This window comes from Parasteatoda tepidariorum, chromosome 10 (assembly GCF_043381705.1).
Source record: "Parasteatoda tepidariorum isolate YZ-2023 chromosome 10, CAS_Ptep_4.0, whole genome shotgun sequence".
Lineage (NCBI taxonomy): Eukaryota > Metazoa > Arthropoda > Arachnida > Araneae > Theridiidae > Parasteatoda > Parasteatoda tepidariorum.
This window is the reverse complement of record NC_092213.1, coordinates 46027777-46051567: the sequence shown is the minus strand read 5'-3', so window position 1 is coordinate 46051567 and position 23791 is coordinate 46027777. Positions and strand designations below refer to the sequence as shown.

General features: G+C 26.7%; 2 protein-coding genes across 2 annotated transcripts; one reads left to right on the top strand and one right to left on the bottom strand.

The window, feature by feature from the left end:
- Nucleotides 1–1205: 1205 nt before the first annotated feature.
- Nucleotides 1206–9258, bottom strand: LOC107448052 (mitochondrial ribosomal protein S25). Its single transcript, XM_016063141.3, has 4 exons — nucleotides 9028–9258; nucleotides 5102–5208; nucleotides 2954–3041; nucleotides 1206–1500 (listed from the first exon to the last, which is right to left on the bottom strand). Exons 1-4 carry the CDS (start codon nucleotides 9162–9164, stop codon nucleotides 1305–1307), a joined length of 528 nt encoding a protein of 175 aa, XP_015918627.1. The 5' UTR covers nucleotides 9165–9258; the 3' UTR covers nucleotides 1206–1304.
- Nucleotides 9259–9363: 105 nt separating this feature from the next.
- LOC107448051 (core histone macro-H2A.1) lies at nucleotides 9364–23553 on the top strand. Its single transcript, XM_016063140.3, has 8 exons — nucleotides 9364–9709; nucleotides 10953–11059; nucleotides 12876–13112; nucleotides 13896–13982; nucleotides 14258–14348; nucleotides 16276–16365; nucleotides 17486–17660; nucleotides 19638–23553. Exons 1-8 carry the CDS (start codon nucleotides 9538–9540, stop codon nucleotides 19798–19800), a joined length of 1122 nt encoding a protein of 373 aa, XP_015918626.1. The 5' UTR covers nucleotides 9364–9537; the 3' UTR covers nucleotides 19801–23553.
- Nucleotides 23554–23791: the final 238 nt, after the last annotated feature.

Here is a 23791-nt window from a genome sequence, read left to right as displayed (position 1 = left end):
TATATATATATATATAAAATTCCTGAAAGTTATGATTTTTAAGGTAAAATTTCATCAATAAATATGTTTATATCAAGAGAAGAATATCTGTTCAACTATAATTTTGCATTATAGGAAAAATTATTATTCAATATGAATATTTAAACTTATTCAATATGAATATTTAAACTTTTTTCATTTTATTTAATCTTTTTAATCATTTAGTGTTTTAATGCATTTACATAATAAAGAAAAGACATGTTTTCCTAAAAGTAATTTAAACTTATTGTCAATGTTTTCCGACGCAAATTACTCTTCATTTAATATTCAATTGACAAACTATCTCCCTAGCTATACAATTCATGAGATGTTGAATTCGAATAAAAATGACTATAACTATTTTTATTCAGCGATAAGTTTGTAATAATTAGTTAATAATACTAACACTTTTATTTAGAAATATAAAGTATTTTGACAAAGTGATTAATGTTAAGTATTATTAATACATTTAACTTGAGCTTTGATTGGTAATGTTCGAAAACAATGATATTTTTGATGTGAGTGTATATATACAGTCAAACTCCGCTATACTGAAATTTTGGTTCACTATAACCGGGAGTTCACTAAATCCGTTCCGCAAACAATTTTAACTAATGGTTCCAAACTCCTCCTTTTCATTATACATTATTTAAATAAATGACCAATAAAATGAAATACAAAAATGACTGAAAAATAATATGTAGTAACAAATAATGTGTTAACTTGCTTTCATTCTTTATTACTCTTCATCTTGTGTACAAAAAAAAAATTAGTAATCTTTAGCTGAAGCAGGGGAAAATTTGTCCATACATCTGCCTGGGTAGATCTTTGTTTAGGGATGGAAAAGTGTGATAGAAATAGCAAACACGATAAAATGCTTATTGCTATATTCCACTTTATAGATGGTTTTAAAAATCAGTATAAGTATTTATTTTGAAGTAGACATTTCAAAATTATTAAAAGAAAAAAAACAGTCGAAGACAGAAAAAAGTTGATAATATCCAACCTCCATACTTTTTTACTTCTATATCCACAAAAAATAACATTATACGTGTATAGCAAGGCACTCCCCTGAACATTTCATTCACTATATCCGGGAGTTCGCTATAAACAGTGTTCACTATAGAAGGGTTTGACTGTATATATATATTTCAGTGTTTTAAGGATTTTCATCTTAATTGTTATAGTTAAGAAATAAAAAACAACAATTTTATTTATCACCTAAAGGTTTACATTTTCAGGCCAAAATGCTAATGATATTTACAAGGAAAATAATTAAAGATAAACTAATCTTTATGAAGTCCTGGCTTGGGCCATAAATTATGTTCAGATTTATATTTGCCTGTCATTTCCTCAGGAAGTTGAACAGTGACAGGACAAGGTAATTGACCAGGAACTTCACACATACAATGTCTAGGATAGCCACTTCCAAACTTTGCAAGATTTTCATATGCTAGTTTTTCTTTTTGTTCTTCTTTTACACTAAAAAATTAAAGAATAAATAATTACTTTATAGACTATAAATTATTTGTAATATTACTTTATAAACTATAAAATTATTTTCATAAATGTTTTAACAGGAAGTTATAAATGAACTAAAATATCAAAACAAATGTTCAATTAAATCTTATAATTGTCACATTTTAATTTCAATCAGTTATGATATTCAAACGTTTTTGCTAAAACTATAACATATTTAAAAAAAAAGGTATTTTTCATTTAAATATTTATGCAATAGAATAATAACTATACATCCAAAGAAAAACATCCTATAATGTTTTTTAAAAAAGAACTGATGTGATTTTAAGTTTAGAATCATACAAGTTTAAGGTTAGAACAAATTTTATTAAGAAGTTTGAGTTGTTGGGGGGTAAACTGGATTATCAATCGAACCATTGCAATGTTAAATTATGGTTTGGGTAAAAATTGCTGAAATTCAAAAGACGGACATTTTTAAAATAAAAAAGATTATCATTTAGGTACCTTTATAATTAGATAAGGAAATAGTTTTCTATTTAATATAAAATGCAAATTAAAAATTTAATATCTTACTATAAAATTTAATAATTTGCTTGCCTTCTTATAGAGATAAATTCACCCTTTTTGCCTTCATTGTGAAAACATAGAGTTCCCTTCAGCTTTCAAGAACTGCCCTTCTTACTCCTTTTTCATTTTAAAACAGGATATAGTTCTCTTATAAATATTATTTTAATGTAACCTATACTTAAAGATTCAAATTCTGCCATAAAACAAGTTTTTCTTCAAAGAACAATAAAGTAAAACAATTTAATGGAGATAAGAATATTAAATGGAACTAAAAATTAAACTAAAAGTTGCAAATGCTAATTCCTTTTTAGAGCCCGTATTAATATAATACCCAAAGCAATCATTACAACATTTCAAAAAATTTTACTTTAAAAAGCAATATTACTTTAATTTTATGCTCAGTTAATACTAAATATTTTCATTTGTCATAATATTTATTCAAGTAAGTTTTTTAAATAATTATTAATGTTTGTTTAAATATCTATTACGTCCTTTTGCAGTGGGGATTGAAGGAAAAAACATCGATGAACGAACACGTAGAATTTATAAGGCATATTCACAAGACATAACTGGATGAGACAAACAATAAAATAACTTTTAGAACATAATGTTGAACAGTGGTGACGTAAAGCTTCAGCACATATATTATAATATCTTACGATATTGTGACATTAAATTCTGAGTGAATATTAGATTGAATGTATATCCATTTTGATGAGTTTAACAATTTGACTATTAAATTCATAGAGAAGATCACTTTTACTTTAATTTTTAAAAAAAATTTGCATTTCTTAAGGCAATTCTTTTGTAACTGAGGAGTCATTTAAGTAAATTTAATGTGAAAATTAAAAAAGATTATTAACAATAAAATAAATAAAAAAATTATTACTCAGGTTGTCCCAATATCTTGATGAGATGATCAATTATTTCAACATTTGTCTTATTAAAAACATCCATAATAACATCTTCACCAGTATCTGAAAGTATAGTAAAGTACAGTATATAGCAAGTGTGAATTTTTTTTAGCATTAAATACATACCAATCTCAATTTACAGTGAGGATAAAAAAAACCACAAAATAAAACATCCATTGTTTTCCAGCATAATTTTCAGTAATTGAACTAAATTTAAAACAAAATCACAAATGTTCTGTTAAAAAATAAGATAGCATGTTTATTATGTTTTTGACATTGTTACATTACTGTTTATGAAGTTATAAAAACATAATACATCCACTGACTCATGCAGGATAAAACTGGATATAGCTAATACAAATCCATTCACATATTTCTCCAAAATAATAAAGTAAATGAAATACTTCACACAATATTTTTCGTTCATTTATATCTGGGATAGTTTAATCAGATTTAATCAAATGAATCTAATTCAACCAGTTCATGATAAAGTACTTTAATAATCAAATAAAAATGAATTTTACCACTTAATTGCTTTCAAAATTCTTTTAAATGAAGCTGATAAAAAATAAGAATTTCTCATCTTTGAAATTAAACTTGTCAAAATATATAAAAAAAAGTTCATGTGGAATTAATTTATAATGAAAGAAATTTTTAAAAAAAAATAAATATCATTAAATTTTTTATAATTATTTATGGAAATTATTTTATAATTTTAAAATTTGAAAAAAAATTAACATACGATTTGACTTAACACAAAAATGCAATAGTATAGAAACTCATTGTCATGAATTATAATAGTCTGTGAAGAAAGAAAATTAAGACTGTTTAACTCTTCAAATATCTACTTGTTTGTATCAGTTCAAAAAAGTAACTATTTGGAAATAATCCTCTAATTAAAACAAATCCATATATTGATCCAAATTTGCTAATGAATAGAGTTGATCTGAGTCTTGATGTAATAGATGTCCATGATGTAATAGATTCTATGAGTTGTAATTTTCTAACTGATACAAATGGAATATTAGTAAAGTTGACATTTGGATAGAACTAGTCCAAAATCATATGAATGATTCAAAACAAATACAAGTTTCAAATTGATGCCACCATCTACATTTTTAAATAAGATTTAAAACTTATTTTTAGGAGCTATCTATCATGAGTTGACTTTATACTTTAGAAAATAACTGATATAAATTGTACTTGCTATTTTCATGATGTATTCATCTTAAGTACTAACAACTTTAAAGTACTTAGTATAAAATATCAGATACACTGATGCAGACCTAAAACAGCATACCATATCTTTACATCAATTGATGGTACAGAAGACCACTGATAATATATTTTCTGGTGGTCTGAGTCAAATTAGTAAGAGCCAGTGTCTTGAACCAACAGTCCACCCTTAATTTTGAGCCTTGCTACCACTATGTAATTACATTTCTGAATAGGATTCGTTGGACAAGTTAGCTCTAACAATATAATTAGTATAAATGAAATAAGCCTGGTGTAATATACTTAGCCCAGATTTAACTACACATATCCTATTTCACAATTGCAGTAAATTACATTGCTAAAATTTTAATGCATCTAAATTCAAGACATTTTTAATAAAAATGGTAAAAAAAATGTTACTTATCAAAGACAGTAGTAAATATTATTTGGGTGGAAATTAACTTCAGAATAAAATAATCTAAAATTTTTGGATTAATCAAAATTCAATAATAAGACGGGACAGCTTATAAGAAACACCAAAATCTATAAATTATTGAATATTCCACTAAAACTAGGTAATGCAGTGGGGTTTCTAAACAATATTAAATAAATTAATAACAGGGGTTTGTCCAGGCCAAATTTACTACCGTTTAGCGGTACTTTCACAAAATACTTTTTCTTAGAATTTTATTTTTGCATCCCGTAGGAAACGATAAATACATATTTTCGTGATTTTTTATTATAATTTTTAATTTTCACAAATTATGTCTAAAATTTCACAAAATAGGTACCTCTCAGAAAAACCTAGACAGACCCCTGAATAAATCTAATTAAATTGTTAATTAGAAATAAAACTAATACATATATAGTAATAAAATATGGAAATTTTCATTAATGAGAATGCTTACCAAGCCAACATCTTATAAAGGGTGTAGGAAACAAATTTTTCAAAAACAAAACTTGCACGGTGGGATTTCTGTACTGAATTTGACAAAGATTCCAATGGACAAGGTCCCTAAAAAAGTAAGAACAAAATTCTGAATACTGGATGTCTATATTTATTTCAGAAAGCATTAAAGCCTCCTTCACAATAAAAATAATTACGGTTGAATACAGTTAATATAAGAAAAAAATATGATTTACCAGCACCTTAAGTGTGATTGCCCAGCATAAATTTGCTCAGAATTAATTACATATCAGGTAAAAAACTGCCCAGTTGTTTTTATAATATATCTACACTGCTCAGGTAAGTAGAGATATTTCAGATTTATTTTAAAGGAATGCACAGAGTTTTTATGTATCTGTCCAGTATTGGTTGAAGACAAATTTAGAAGTCTATTTTGAAAAATAGACTGAAAAATTATACATGGTTGTGGAGTTGATTTTACAATTATATGAATTAGTTCTATGCATCCTTTTAAATGGTGACAAATTTAATAAAGGAACAGCATAAGTTTAGCATTTATTTCGTAGAAAAGAAATACGATAAACAACTTACACGAAGTAATTTCTATATGTTTAAAAATTTTAAGTGTTGTTACTTTGATTGCTTTTTTTAAACAAGAAATGCTTCCCCCCCCCCTAATATTTATAGACTGGGTTTAAGCCTCAATATTGGTTTACTTTCCTCAAATTTGGTCTCATAGTTCTTGAGCTTAGAATAAACATATTTGAATGTATTTACTGAAGCCTATTATATATATATATATATATTTACTGAAGGTAAAGTTAAAGAGGTTAGTGGAGACGTCTTTCAATCAGCAATACTGTAATAGTTACCTAATTTTTAATTAACACTGCAGCTGAATCATTTACGATTTCTTTTGTCATCAGTTATTTTATTATTTCCTTTAAGAAATAATAAAACGACTATAGAAGATTATTCATTTTATTATTTCTTAAAGGAAATAAGGATTTGTTTATTTTCTTCTATAAGGATAAATGACTTCATCCTTATAGAAAAAAATGAACAAATTGGAGTTGTATGCTGCTAAAATTGGAGAAAAATCAAAACCAATGGTAAAAAATTGATCTCATTAGAGAAAATTAAGAAATTCCTGAGTATGAAGCGGATATTCCGAAGTTGTACTCTTTGAATTCCCCATCATGACATTTGGACTTTCCAGGCGATGATACTCATATCCAACATTTACATCTAGTTTTTAAAAGGTTGAATAAATATGAACTTAGTATCAAAGTATACTACACATTTGGTTCAAAGAAGCTACAACTTCTAGGATATGAAATTTCAGCTGATAGTATTTAACTTCTACCGTTTAAAGTAGAAACCATTATGACTTTTCCAAGACCTAAATTCTTCACTAGCTAGAAAAAATTTTGGGTATATTTAACTTTTACCATCGCTTTATCCCAGATGTGCCAACTTTCAACAGCCTCTGACTGCATGCTGAAAATAGTGAAAAAACATAAAAAATTTTTTGGACTGTAAATATCTGTAAAGCTTTTGAAAAACTGAAGCAAGCCCTAAGCTAAAAAGCAATGCTGGTTTATATCCCAGTCGGCTTATCCCTCTTTTGCAACCGGTGTTTCTGATACCCACTTAGGAGCTGCCGTCCATGAAACAGAAAATGTTATAACGTAACCTCTCTGTTTCAACTCTCGATCACTCACACCATCTAAAAGAAAATACAACACTTAAGTCAAGAAACTCTTAGCAATCCATGATGCAATCAAACATCATCTAGAAGGCAAGTTTTTTACTGTTTTAAGGAAATGTAAGCCAATTTCTTTGTGTCTTCCAACAATATATTGACAAAACACACCAGGCAAGCTCGACAGTTAAGCTACATTGTCAAATTCACCAAAGAAGACAACATTGTGGCAGACACTATTTTTAGAATCGAAACAATCGTAGCTCATTCGCACAAATTTGGACTTTATTGCTGACTGTAAGAAAGATGAAGAATTAAATAGTCGCAAAAATAATCTGAACCTTAATATTGAATTGTATTGTAATGTAATAAAAGATAATTTCCAGATAGTAATAAAAGAGTTTTCTTTGATACTTCAAAATATAACCGGCCATATAGCATTAAAAACTTTTCCCACACAATATTTTCATCAATTCTTAATCATTCACATGCAGGAATTAAGAGTGACAACAAAATTACTCAGGAAACAATTCATCTGATCTAAGACAGAGATTTCCAAAGTTGTAAGAGCATGTTAAAAATCAAAAGTCCAAATATACACACACTGAATTCAAGGTTCCATCTTAACGGTTCAGGCATCGCAAGATTGATGTCGTTCAACTTTTACCATTGTGCAAATGATTCAAATATTTGCTCAACATCGAACTTTTCTCCTGCTGGATCGAAGCTGTTCCACTACGAGATCAAACAGCATATTCATTTGCTATGGCCTTGATTTTAACATGGATAAGCACAGTTGAAATCCCGAAGATGATAACTTCAGATCAATAGTGAGTGTTTGAAAGCAAACTTTTCCATTGTCCCAAAACAAGTATCTAGGTTTTAATACCAATACAAACATGGCATATCGTCCAATGATTTAATTGAGAGACAACAACAGATTCTAAAGAATAACCAAAAATTGTTGAACAAGTTGAGGGTCAAAGTTTTTCCTTTAGAACTATTAGGAGTGAGAACAGCTGTAAAGGATGATCTGGGTTCTTCACCAGCAGAACTAGTTTATGGTTCTTCAATTTGCTTGCATGATGAATTCCTCAATTCTATCCCAGAATTTGTATCAGTTTTGTAAAACTTATAGAATTCGCACAAAATCTATAGACAGGATTGAGAGAGATCAAATCAATGCTAACTAGTACTAGTGGAGAGAAACCAGTATTAATTTTATCACAGTTAAGAAATTGCTCCCTAACTTGTTTATCAAAGACAGTACCAAGTTAAACAGCTCCACAATAAATATCTTGAGCTAGATATGGATGGAAAAAGTTGAAAAATTTTCTAATTGCAGACTAAAACCCTTACATTGTTAGATACCAACACTGAGGATTTTCAGAAGAAATTTACTTCAGAGCCAACAAAAAATGAACCAGGAAATCTTGACGAAATTACAAGTTCCAAAGTACGCATCTCCCGTCCACGCTTAGTCTAACTATAGGTACATACAGACAGGAAAATAAAATGGAGATATTTCGGTATTGTGATCTACCACGCCTACAACAATTGATAAGGCCTCAAAGTGATTTTTTACGGGAATTTATTATTTTTTTTCTTTTAAAACATGTAGATATTTGCTTGGGTTTGGCTACGAGTTATACCCTTCCAGTTGGTCCCTTTCTCTGATGTTTTTTTTATAGTTTCTTAAGGGCCACTGTCCAAGACTGGGAGATTGTTTTGCTAATGAATTTTCAATACATATTTTTCAGTAGCAATATAACTTAAAAACTTTGTAGCTGTACCGCCACCTACAATGTAGATTATATTAACACGTTTTAGTTTAGCTGTCATTCAACAGTAGCAAATATAGCAATTCTAACAGAATAGAATATACAGGTGAAAAAAAGAAATCAAAATAAAGCCATCGACTTGCACCCGTTTATCCTCATGATTATTGTTAAAATTATTGTTTTATATTACAGTGCGTAATTCAAATCTTTGAAGCGTTTATTTACCTTTATGCCACTACATCTTTAAATATTGTTATTTCATTAATCAAAGCTTAATCAGATATTTCATTTAATTTCAGACAACTTGGAGACATTGAAAAACGGATTACAAATCTATCAATCTATTAACAAGAGCACGAACTAAACACAAATATTAACAAAAAACACTCAATTTCTTGATGAGAAAAATATTAAGAATAAAATTTCAATTGCAATAGTTACCTTGCACCTTGATGATAATCACCTTTATCATTATAGCTGACAGTCATAACTTTTACATTTTGCCTAAATATTAATTTTCCTTGTTCAAGATATCGTATGGTTCTACGAATAGCATTGGTACCTAATAAATAAGGCATTATAAAATAGATATATTAAAAAATATCAACGAATTCCACAATGTTTGTTTATTTACTTTCTCCACCGAGTAAAAAGATTACAGTTACGAGTGATTACAGTTATATCAATGTGTTATTTTAAATTTTAGGACATTTGGTTTAAGTAATTTAATGCTTATAATAATTAGTATTTACATGAAACATACTTTAACACAGTATAAAATTCATTTAAAAAAGTTATTAGCTCATTTAGTTAACAATATGATGGGACTCATAAATGTAACTCTAACTGTGATGCAATTTAAAGAGTCTGTCTGTTTCTGTTTGTTATATATTTTCGGTTTAATGATTTGCTAGATCGCTAGGTAGTTTATAATTAATTTGGATTTAAAAAATGTCTGGTCGTGGAGGGAAAAAACGAAGCAAGGCTACTTCAAGATCCACGAAAGCTGGGGTTTTGTTTCCTGTAGGTAGATTTCATCGTTATTTACGAAATGGGACTCATCATCAACGAATTGGCGCAGGAGCGCCGGTTTATATGGCAGCCGTAATTGAGTATCTCACAGGTAAGGGATTGTAATTCATCAAATTAATGTACTAGTTTGTTTTAATTATTTTTTACTGACAAGTTCAGCTTAAAATTATGCCAATTTTAATTTTTTAAACTTGTGCTACATTTCTCTATCAGTTCTGATGAAATTTCATCTGATTCTGATAAAAATCCATCAAGGGATTTTAATTATTTCACAGTGCCCAGTTAATATATTAAATAAAGTTATTGAGTATCGAAGTTGCATATTGAATATTTTCTTCATTAGGTAAAACTTTATACTTTAGTACATTGAATAAGTTCTAAAACTTAGAGCTTTATAAATTATTAAGATACATACCTTTGTCTTAAGTAACGATATATGTAAACAAATTTTTGAAAAAAATATTTTTTTTTCTTCTAATTTTGAGTCTTTTTCAAATAAATACATTAATTGTGTGTTTAATTATGTAAGACAAAAATTTTAATACCAGCAGTGGGGATATTTCCGTATCTTGATCCGTAGCACCAACTACAATCGCCAAGATGCCAAATAGATTTTAAATTTGCAATTTTTTCTTTTTCAAAAGATGTAGATGCTTGCCTGGGGGTGGCTATACATTTCGAGTTAGTCCCTTTTTGTGAAGTTTTTTATTAGTTTCTTACTGGCTGCTGTCCAAAAGTTGCCAAGAATTGGCAATTATTCTGCCACAAATCAAGATTCGGAGATTTCCCCTCAGCACCTGTGCCAGAGTTGTCAATGAGACATCAAGTTTTGGTGATTTCCGGCACAATGGCCTCTGAGAGATTAGAAAATTAATCCTCAGAAATGGACTAAATCGAAGTGTAAAGCTCGGAACCACTCCAGCCAAACCCCGACTTATTTTTTACTAAATTTTTAAAATTGAAACTTTTCTGGTTCTTTTGACATAGATTTTGTTTTTTACAACATTTTTTCTTAAACATTCCTGGCAGCATAATTTTAGGTTGTCAATAATAATGTTTAAACATGTGTGTAATATTTTAAGTTTCTGACAAGTATATCTATCAAAGAAGTTTTACGGATAGCACTTTATATTGTGGTGAAACCTTCAAAACTTCGTCAACTCTGATTTAAACACAATTCAATTTTTCACAATGCACCAATGCATTAATTTTTCTCTTTTAACCTAATTTTTTTTTAGTCTTGTTAATAACTTACTAGTGATTTTGGTTTGTATTGTTTTTTTTTATTATTGATTACATTTAAAACTTCATAATAATATAGATTTCTATTTTAGCTGAGATTTTAGAGCTGGCAGGAAATGCTGCTAGAGATAACAAGAAAGGCAGAGTTACTCCCCGTCATATTCTACTTGCCATTGCTAATGATGAGGAATTACATTTGGTATTTTTTTTACTATATAAATTTTACATGTTAGTTGTTTAAAAAAAACCAGTGTTATACCTCTTAAAATATTGTTATGAAAATTTTATTAATCTGTAAATTCATAACATGGCGAGCAGAAAATAGATATTTTTTGGTCACTTACCAACTCTCGACACATAATAAATAAGAAAAAAATTGGTAAAATAAACTATTGAAAATAGTAAGTACTGAATATAGTAAGTACTGAAATAAATAAAGCATAAAAATGCAGAAATATGAAGGAAACTTTTTTTCATTATTACTATTACAATGGAAATTCAGATACCCTTGCTTACAGATATTACTTTAGCATACAGTCTTTTGCTTAAAATTTTTTTTATATACTACAGTGAAGCATCCAGGAAGGACCACCTCTATTTACGACCACTTTTAGGAGGCACAGATTTTTTCCCATAGACTTTGTGTTTAAGAAAATCTTTAGGAGAGACTGTGTGATAATGAAGTTCCAGTTAAAAAAGAAATTAATTGTCAGAAGACACACTTGAGAGAATGTTTGAAATTTGCATTAGAACCTCATATTTAACTGAAAAGAATGGATATAACAGTGTTTTCAGTATCTGCGTAATCACCAACAACTCGATGACTAGAGAATGGGCTTCAAATTTGTTTTAGAATTTCTGAAACACGATAAAGTCAAACAGAATATTGAAAACCTCTATCTGCAAATAGGGTCAAGAAAAATAAAAAGATTTTGTCAACATATTAAAGGAAGGAAACTACAAAGAAAGCACAATAATCAACAATAAAGAAAACAAAGAGATTGAGGATGATGGGCCAGAAATATGATTAAAAGATGAACTGAAGTTAGCCATACAAAATGCACTGTTTCCTCAGAATTGCGCACAAGGAAATATGACGAAAAAGGAAATTGACACTATAATCAACAAGAACAGTTAAGGAGATGACTCATTGGATTCGTTATGTTTTTTGCATCCTTTTTTAGCAAGGAAGAAAAAATTAGAAGTACATTTTTAGGACCATAATCTTCATAATTTTTTTGGTATTGTTTTTACAAAATATTAAATTTCATATTGTGTACAAACTCTTTGTGTCTTATACTTTTCTCTGTTTTCAGTTGTACATGTAGCTTATTAAAATTGATTTTAAGTTGCTTGAATGAAATTCCGTTTGTAAATTTCAATTCTGAAACTCTGCACTGTAAAAAACAGTGTGGGATTTCATTCCCTAACACCTACGCTTGAAAGAAGATAAAATAATATTTTTGTTATTTGGATCATTATGTTTAACTCAATAGTTAATTAAAAAGTAACTATTGATAGAAATAAAAGAAACAGTGATGTTATTACCCTGATGTAATAATAATGTAATTTTGCTTGTTTTTCAAATTATATCTGTATATTTAAAAAAAAATTATGTTCATGCAGCAGGTTTAGAAATTTTTAATAATGTGTGTTCCTCCCTTTCATAATAATATGAAATTTTGCACATTTTTTGAGAAACATTTAAAAAGCATTCTGATATGAAAATCATTTTGATGCAGTCTATAAAATGTATAATAATTATAATATAATAATTACTTAAACCACCTACAATGATTAGACAGCAAGGCATGTATATCTGCCATTGCTAATGCCATGCTGCCAAAGTGATGACTTTCCTACATTCATCCCTCAGCCTTATCATAGACTTGGATAATGCACAAGCTCTTTTAATTTTTATCAATAAATGTGTATCCATAGTTTTTTTTTAAAGAGAAGAAATTACAATTTATTATTAATCTTAATCAATTTACTTATTTATTTATTTATCATAGTTACTAAAGAATGTTACTATTGCTTCGGGAGGAGTTCTACCCCGCATAGAACCAGAATTGTTAGCTAAGAGGAAAAACAGATTTGCAAGCATGCCATCTCCTCGTTCTGGTCCTGCATCTCCATCATCTGCATCAGTTGTTGCACCTAAAAAGTCTAAACCCGTTTATGCTCCAAAAAAGATTGCTACCAGAAAAACAACCGTTACTGCTTCCACAAGAGGAAAAGGCAAAGGAAAGGTAAATTTTTCCTACTCTGTTAAGTTACGGGCATATTAAATCAATGACAAGTATGTTTTGATATAAGTTGTATAGTTAATTTGAAATATTTCAAAATTTTTGGGAAAACTTAAAACTGCAAACTTTTGTTGTAAAGTCTCGTAATAACTAATTAAAGGGCAATGATCTATTTTTTCTATAAACAAGACTATAATAATAAGTAATGCATATCATATAAAAGTAAAGAAAGTATGGAAAAACAATTAATGGCAATAAGAAACAGGTAGATGCTGGTTCTCCTTTATGATGCTGCCAATTTCATTTACAATTAAACAGGTTGAAGAAGGCACTGTTCTCCCAAATTAGACTTCATCATCCAAGCTCATTTTGAAACATTTTACAACATATTCTCACATTGGCACTTGCAATGCTCTGTTTCCCAACATTTTCAAATGGATTTTTCCACCTTTTTTTTGCCAAACGAAATTTTATCACAGCTCATTGCTCTTTCACCGTTGACAATGAAATCACTAACATCTTCTAGCGACGCTAAGAGATATTATTTGGTAGATATATTTTGCATTGTTTCATTCTACTTCCTATTTCTTTAAAATTAATTTTAATAATTATTTTCACAATTATAAAAGTGGCAGGCACATTTCTAGTACATATAACCTTGCTATGGCCAAGATTTTTTTAATTAAAGATATATTTAAGTAATGTTTTGCATATATTTGTGAGAATTTTGGATAATTTTAAAAAATTGTTTATGAGTAAACAAAACATTGGTATTTCATTCTCCAGGGTGGTAAAGATCTTCCAAACTCTCTCAGCAATGTGAGTGGTGCTATTACAGTTTTGTCAGAGAAAAAGCTCTTCCTTGGTCAAAAAGTAAGAACAAATATATTTTTACTTATTTTAGTAACTTTAAGTTAATTTGAGGGTTTTCTTCCCTAACACCTACACAATCTGCACAAATTAGTTGGTGATAAGAAACAGCAGAAAAAAATTGCATTTGATGTTAAAGCTTTATGAAATTTTATTTTAGCTAGAGTCCTATATGTATAGTAAATCATAGAAATTAGTTTGCTTTATGTAATCCATTTTTATTACCGAATAAATGGTGTTTGTTGTATAAATATTTATTGTTCATCTCTTTTCTTCAGCTTATTGTCATTCAGGGTGATATAATTCATGTTACTTCTGACGCTCTTCTTCATCCCACAAATGCTTCCTTGCATATGAGTAGTGACATAGGTATGAAATAAGCCTATATTCCTTTTTTTTGTATTTGTTTCTTTTAGTAGTGTGTGAAATAAGTATATCTCATTAAAGAAATTCATTTGAGTCAAATTATGCAACGCATTAAGTTGTGTCAAAATTATGCAACACATTGAAAATTTTTGTAAAATTTTAGATAGGAAGTATCATTCTGATTCTACCTATCTTAAAAGCTTAGTATACAAATATATTTTTGAGCATCTTTTGTAACTTTTACATGTGTCTTTTCTTATTGTGTGCAATTTGTACAATTAGTTTGATAATCCTAATACTAATAATAATGTTTGATAAATTAATCATCAAAAATTTGATAGTAATCTATAAAGCATAATTGCCTAATATACCAAATCTGACAAATCATAAGCATGGTTATTGCATGAACCAGTTAATTGGACAATTGGGCTCATTGTTAACTGGAAAAGTAAGACTCTATTGTATTTTAGGTATCTTATTGTTGATATAAAAAAAATTAAATTTTTAAAAAAATAATTTGAAGTTTGGCATTATGTAAGCAACTGTACAAATGCGACAGAAAAGAAGGCTTTTGTAATGTCAGATTTCAAAGCTTTTTTTATTTATATTTTAACATAATTTTTTTGTTGATTATGGAACGCTTCATAGTTGCCATTTTCTGCTTTTTAAATATAGAGTGTTTTTCATCCATTTGCTGATTAACTAAATTGTAAAAATTAATTTTGACAATTAAGGTCCAAGCCTTTTTTTTCCAGTTTTCTCCCAAAATAATTAATTTTAACAGAAATCCATATGATTATCTTCATATTCTCTGAAGGAGCTGAAAAAAGAGAGATCATTGCTCTCTACTCACCTTTTTTTTTTCCCCTACTCTAATGAAATAGAGGTGGGAAGTAGTATTACAGAGATTATATGGATGTAATATTTTCTATGTGCACTTCTAAGCATAAATTAGTGCCTGTTTTGTAGAAAATGAAATTTAAAAAAAGCTACAAAATTATCTTCTAAAAACAGGATTTGAATTGTGATGTATGCACAACAAAAATTATCAATCCTAAGTTTAAGAAATGTTTAATTTTACCCAGAAAAAAATTATCATCATAGTTTTTTAAAATTTACTTTTTTAGATTTTTCATAATCAAAATTTACCTTGGTACAGGTCATTGGCCCTATACTATAATGGTTAAATTTGAATTAAAGAAACTTAACGCAAAGATTCAACCTTTTTTGAAAAACAACTTCTTATTGCTAATAAAAAGAATAAAGTAAAATAGGTTGTTCAAAAATAGTTCTTCTATGTAATAGTTTACTAACTGTGTAAACCCCCTTATTAGTGACACCACTAGACTTCCAAAACTAAATGCAAGAAATGTAAATTTCCAAGTCCTTTTTTTCTAAAAGTAGATTTTTATTTAACATAATATAAATCTCCAATTTAAAAATATTGCACATAAGAAATGAATATTTTTTTATTAAGAAAAAAAAATGCTATTAGTGATTCAGTAGTTATTCAACAAATCATTAAAACCAAATTTGTCCATCAATTGTACTTAAAAGATCGAAATCAAGTGTTCTTTTAAAAAGATAAGACACATTATATATTTTTGATATGTACTAATTCATAATAATGATTAAATTATTTATAATAATACTTTGTTAAGGGGAAGATAAAGCAAGTATTACTAAAAAAGATTCAACGGTAAATGTTATCATTTACTTGAATAATTTTGTTATAGTCATTACAAAGCATCAAAATATTATATTTTGGATTCATCACACTTTTCGTTGCGAAGTAATCTATTACAAGAAGTTACTATGATGATATTAATAAAATTTTGTAATATTTAAAGGATTTAAATTTTAGTAAGTCTCTCTAATTTTTAAAAACTATAATAAAAATTTTCTACATGAATTTTTATTCCTGTCTTAGGTTTAGCATTAGAAAAAACAGGAGGTAAAGAATTTCAACAGGAAGTCAAGGATATTATATCTTCTAATGGACCACTTGATATTGGAGGAGGTAATGACCTTTTATTAATGCACCTTTAAAACAAATTAAGTTATTATTGAAATTATAATGCTTGGTAAATATTAAGAATAAAAACCTGTTTAATATTTTAAATATAAAATATATGACTTGATAAATATTTTTATACCAAAAATCTGTGCTTTTTGTGTTATGCTTTTAGTTTTGTATCACTTTTGTTGTATTTTATTTAGATTTGATACACTTCATTTTGCCCTGTTTGCTGCTATCTTTTCCCACATATTTTTATTTATTTAACGTTACATTTTAAATTTTTATGTTTTTAGTAATCTTAATTATATAAAATATTTTAATGTACTTTGAAAATCTTAAATTCTGATTTATAATATGGTGTCTAATGACTTTTCCTTCCCAATATAAATGTATAATTTTTTTCCTGGTTTATTTTCTTGAAATATTAGTGAATTCCTCTTAGTAAGAAAATAATGTAGCTTCTTTGGAAGACTAGGTTAAAACAAAAAGTTCATTAGTGAAAAGTCAATTATCTTTTTACTTTTTCTGAGGAATCTAAATTTTTATAAAGAGTATAAATACCTATTATTTTTATGAAATTTTTAATTGTGACCCCCAAACCAAATTAAGGTAGAATTTAATTTCTTTCCTGTACGAAATACAGAATACCAATTTTTCCAATGGAAATACTGTGCTTGTTAAGAAAATTTTACTACAAATTTGTTAAAGTAGCAAATCAGTTAGTGTGGTTGTATTCATTTCCTATTCACAATTTTCTCTAATAGAGTAACTTTTTATAGTGCTATCTACTTTTCATGTTAAGTGAAAGAGTATGTGAAAATTCATCTTCAATTGATGCTTATATTTTATAGTACTTTGTGATAAGCTTTTGAAAATTTTGATAACACTTAGAATGCCTTTTATCTACTTAAGTGTTAGACTTTTTAGTGATATTTTTTTAAAAATTTGATAAAAACTACAAATGTATATCAAGACAATAATAGATGAATGTTATTATTTATTTATTTATCTCATTATTTTTTTGCATAGCTATTAATTTTATAAATTGATCTTTAGAGAATATTTAAAACTACTTAATTCAGTTTATTTTCTTATAAATGGCATTTTAACTTTTTTTCAGCTGTGATTTGTCCAGGTCATAACTTCCTTGCCAAATATGTCATTCATTGTAATATACCACCTTATGGTTCTTCAAATTCTACTGAACAATTGGAGAAAGCTATAAAAAACATTTTGTCCTTGGCTGATGAAAAGAATTTGAAATCTATTGCGATACCTTCAGTTAGTACTGGCAGGTATGTTTACTAAGAGTTTATAATTTTATTTTTACTCTATTTTGTATAATAACTATCATAAAAGTCAGATAAAAACTTACCAAACATATATTATGAATTTAAAGTCAAAAGGAATTTTAATTTATTAGGAGAGTTCACCTACCTTAATTCCTAAATAGTAAGCTTTCATTTTATTTTTTAATTTAAAATTACCAGTAATCAGCAGTTAAGAGTTTTTGTATTTTCTATTATTAAATCTAAAATAATTATGCAACTAATTTTTGACAGAAATCCCTATTATTTTTCTTCAAATTCTGAGATTAGCAAATTATTGGTAATTTCGTTATTAGTGCCATTTTTAAAAAAATTATTACATTGAAATTATATAACCTACTATTTTAGTACCTGTCTCCACAGTGATTATGTATATTAATTATTCTAATTTTAACTGTAATTTACTTTAAGAAGTTATATTTCCCAAATAAATTATGAGGATTTGTATTTATTAGAATGGCATATTCTGAATGAAGTTATATTTTGAACTATTGATGCTTATAATTAAATGATATATAGTTAGTTATGCAACTAAATCTTTAGTTTATGTGTAACACTAATGAGACATTTTATGCCTAATAGTTTGAGGGTTGAAAAAAATTATTAAATTAGGATATCCTGAAAACATTGTGCTTGTAATGATGTTCTGAAATTTTTTGGAACTATAGGAATGCAAGCAATTTAAATTTATATTAATCATTGCTGTCTATGGAATTTTTTTTGAACTCAAACTGCATACACCCTAGACCTTTTTTTTTTTTAAAAAANTGATGCTTATAATTAAATTATATATAGTTAGTTATGCAACTAAATCTGAAGTTTATGTGTAACACTAATGAGACATTTTATGCCTAATAGTTTGAGGGTTGAAAAAAAATTATTAAATTAGGATATCCTAAAAACATTTTGCTTGTAATGTTGTTCTGAAATTTTTCGGAACTATAAGAATGCAAGCAATTTAAATTTATATTAATCATTGCTGTCTATGAAATTTTTTTTGAACTCAAACTGCATAGACCCTAGACCTTTTTTTTTTAAAAAAAAAAAAGGATTTAGATGTGTGCCTTTTTTCTAGCAATTAATTTGACATAAAATTTTTATTGATGTAACAAACTTTTTGTAAGAAAGAATAAAATTTCTATATCACTTTATTTTTTTTGCTTTGTTGGTTTAGCTTATACACTGAAACTTGTGTAAGTTGTAACCTTTGTAGTTTTCTTTGATTTAGTTATAATGATAGTCAATAGATCATTTTACAAAAGGGATCATGGTCGAAGCGTCAAGGAGGTACAGCCCAATCCAAAGACTTCTAAACTTACGAAATTTCTTTAAATTAATCCATTCTTTTAACCCAACCTCCCAAAAAAGTTGATTTTCAAAAATCAAAAAGTTAGATAGCTTATGTATAAATTACCAAAATTCTGTGGCTATTATTTTGATGTAAATTATGTCTTAACTATTTAATGAGTGTTTTTAAATTGTTGCAATTTAGACACTATAACTTCAAAGAAACAATTTTTAATTATTGTTGATAGTTTATGATCGTAATTGGTGTTATAAAGTTTAATTTTTCACTTATATAAAAATTCTTTGCAAGTGGAATATACTATCTGTAAGTGATTAAAAAAGAGAAATTTTCCTGTGGCTTTCATAATTTTTGAAACATTAAATTTGAGACTTGCTATTGCTTACAAAATGCTTTGAATAAATTACAGTATCTGTTATATTTAATGAAGGGTTTTAATTATTGACAATATTTTGTTTATTAACTACACTAAACACAGAAATTATTTTTTATATATATTTGAATCATATGCTCCCCCCCACGCTGAACATTTCTTTCACAATGTGCCTATGAAGGTTGCCAAATTAACTTGTATCACTATATATCTTAGTAATTTTTCTCATTCAATTATAATGAATTTTAAACTCTTTCATTTTCAGCTCAAGCTTTCCGAAACAACAAGCTGCCCAAATCATCCTCAAATCAATATCTAATTATTTTGTAAATATAATGTCTAGTTCTTTAAAACAAATATTTTTTGTTTTACATGACATGGAGAGCATTGGAATATACACAAGTGAACTCGCAAAATTAGATTCTTAGTGTGTTTAATATTCAGAATGAAGCAATATCAAATGTGACAAGAGACAGTGATGTTGAAAATTTTCATTGGTGGACCAGAATATCTGTGCATTGCTGTTGTTTTTACAATTTTTTTTATTGTTTATTTAGGGGAGAACAATATTCTACTTGTAATCTTTTACAAATGTTATTTATATGTATTTTATATAAAGTGAGAATTAGGTAGGTCTATTACGTTTGCTTTTCTGTCTATTATTGAGTTTTTTTTATAATATATCTTTGTTAATTTGTTTATAAAAATTTATAACTTAGCTCATTCTAATCACATAAAATTAATCCTAATTATTTATATAAGACCTGAGAATTCCTTTATGAAAATGTTATTACAAAAATTTATTGGTTCATGCATTAATAATTATGTAAAGTCCTATTATCCTACTGCATTATGTTATAATAAATTATGGTATTCAATTAAATTATAATAATGATAATGTACAATATCTTTGAATTAAAAATGTTTTATTATTTATTTATTTTTGGGAAAAAATAATTTTATTTTAGTAGAAATTTTTTTTTGTAGATGTTTTATTTACATCCGAAGTACAGCTTACTATCAGCAAAATTCTAGAAATTTCTATTATTAATTTTTCCTTTTATTCAGATGTGTTATAAAATTTGCATAGTTTACTGCATTTTATAATGATTGATACTAATTTCTAAAATGATTTAATTGTATTTTGAAATATTATGTTAAGAAATATAATATATGTGTATATTATATTTCATTTTTTAAATTTAATTCTATTTTTTCGCATAATTTTGCTTGTAAATTTTTTTTTGTCTATCTTTTTTAAAGGGTATTTAGTATTGTAGAAAAATTTTGTAATGTCTTTATCATTAAAAAAAAAATTTTTTTTTTATGTAATTGTTTTTAAAATATAAGTTAGACATATGACATTTTTTTAGAAAAATTATCTATTTAAATATGAACGATTACCATCAACAGATTTTAAGTAAACAATTGAACAATGTCCAATGCTATGAAATTAGCCATTGGAGGTTTTATTCATGTATTGTAAGCAGGTTGTGAAAAGAAAGTGTCAAATTTGTGTGTGATATCTTGCTAACTATTTTTAAACTACCAATGCTGTGATCTCACGTGATGATATGTAGAGGTTACACAAAATATTCATAATGCTGACTTCTATATTTGTAATGGCTGGCCAAATGTTTTTGAATTATAATGATTTTAGAATTTAAATAAAAAGAGGTCTTTAGAGGTGTTGGTGCTAGTCAAAATAATTCTTTTTCTTCCCCATTTCTTCCAGTTGGTTCATAAATATGCAAGGCTTTAATCTTTTAGTAGACTAAAAATCATTTTTAGCTGTAGTTGTGCAATAAATTGAGCTTGTGGACGTTCATACATTTAATTCCATGTGTGTAAATAATATGAACCTAGATTCATTGTTCTAAATGAATAGTTTTATAGTATTTTTAAAGCATTGTATTCCATATGTACATTTCACTGCCTTTTATACCCATGTATGTAAATCGCTTTTAGAGTAGAAGCAGCTAAGTCATTTATTCTACATATATTCTTAAATGTTTTATCATTTTTATGCAATTCAAAAATTATTTTAGTTTTAACTACACATGCTCTTCCATTTTATTTTATTTATTATTATTATTATTTTTTTTTTTTTGAAATTTTGTGTGATAAAATATTTTTTGTTGACTTTTTAAATTGTTTCTATGATTGCTGTTTATGTTTTGTTTCTTCAAAAAGATAACATTTAAATTTTGTCATTTTTTATTTTTATGTGATATTTCTTTCTTTTTTTCCCTTGGTATTTAAAAATTCCCATTGATCAAAAATATCAATATGAGCTAATTCTTTTTATATTTTGCAATTCGTTACCTCACATATGATCCTCCATTTATTCATACCTTTTCAATGTTGATCAATTTTGTTAAATTTTTAGTCATAAAATAAGTAAAAGTTTCCATAAATCATTGAAAAATAATAATCGAAATAAGTTTCAATAAATCGAAATAAGTCTCAATAATCTTTTTTTTCTCTTTTTTTTTTTTGCTGTTTGCTGAAATTCATTCCTCGTAAATTATCATTGCATGTTTAACTAAAAGACTATTAACATAATTATGTATTCGAGGATGACTGAAGAAGCATGGCATATCCTAATCTATCCGTTTCTCTCTTAGAAAAATGCATTTAAAGTTAGCTTTATTGAAACATGTGCAGTAACTATAAGTTAAATAAATGTATATGAGAATCCTCAGAAGTTTTAGATTTTATCAATCAGTTTTTGAAAGCCTAAACTAAAATTAGAAATAACTTTGTTAAAAAAGTTAACATTTTTAACTTCTTCTTAAGCTAAGTACACTGACTAATTTTTTAAACTATAATTATTTTATTTTCCTTAAAGTTTTGATTCAGGATTTGAAGTCCCACCTTTAGTTAATATTATTTATTCTAATTATTTAATACTGACTATTTATTTGATAAGAAAGTAAAAAAAAAGAAAAGAAATGGTTTTTCTTGAAAGATTAAATTAAAATATCTCTTAATATTAAATAACGAATTTGCTGCAGTAATCGCATTTTTTAAAGTTCTTACAGAATTTTTTTTTAAGTCAATGATTAATAGACAGAGAATTTTGTATTATAAAATTGTAATGTTTTCATGCCCTTGTATCATAATTAGCAAATAAAGGAACAAATTAAAATCTTAATAATTGGAGAAAAAATTTTTGACTTTAGTAATGGATAACACTATGTGTATGTATATATAAATATATACAACTCATTACAAATTTAGTTTTTGCTTACGAAAGCCATAAGTAGTAATTGTTATTGTAATTATAATAGTACAACTGAATAACATGCATAGTATAAATGAATTTTAAATGCTTTTCGATTATCTAAAACTGATTTCAATTATGGAATTGTAAATTAAATGTTGACTAATTAATTGATATAAACTTGTTAGAAAAGCCATCTTTTTTTCCTTAATGTAAAATTTTTATCTTACTATAAAGAAGTACAAATCATAAATTATAAATTTTTCGAAATAAAAGTATTCTTACTTCCTTTGGATTTCATTCCTCTACTCTATATTTAAATATTTAAAAAAAAAATAAATTTTTTTTCCTTGTGATTATTTCAATTTTCAATTAATTTTTATTCTGAAATACCTGAACAAATGTTTCTTAAAAGTGTGTTTAGGCTTATTTGTTTACCTATTTACTTTAGGCTACAATGAAAGATATTTTGTAGTAAACTAGTTATTGGCTTGTTTTTGCATTATTAAATTGTCTTTGTTTTATAATTATGCATCTTGTTTTCTATTATTATTTAATAATACCTCTTGTGTAAAGAAAAGGAAGAGCAGATTTAGTTTATATCTATTCATTTCTTTGGTATTAAATTTATGTTTTTGTAATTTTATGGTACGTGATAAACTTTTAATTTCATTGTTATCAAATAAAATAAAAAAATGTGAGTAAAGTCTGAAAGAAGTTTGAAAAATTAAAAATTTTATTTTCAGTTTTATTAATTACAATTTTGGATATATATGCTGTGTTTGCATTTTATCTTCTGGATTATAGCTTTCAAAATCATAAAACTAGTTTTTACCTATTGGAAAACTGAATTATGTACAGCAATTCGTTTTAAGAAATGTTGTATTTTTGTTGAAATATCAATGATATTGTAGTGATCTAGTATTTTATGTTAATAAAATAATTGTGGATTAAATACTTGTGTGATTTAAGTGTTATAGTTTAGATCAACTGGGTAATTTTTTTAAATGTTCTAGGTATCATATTTGAAATAAGAAACATGATTATAGTATGAGTTTTTTTTATTTTAATATCAAACATATTATTTTTCTATGCTGTACTTTTGAGTAAGTGGGGATTTTACTTGGATTATATGTTCTTACACCATTAATTAATTCAGGGCAGATCCTGAATTGATAGAAAAAGCCAGCACA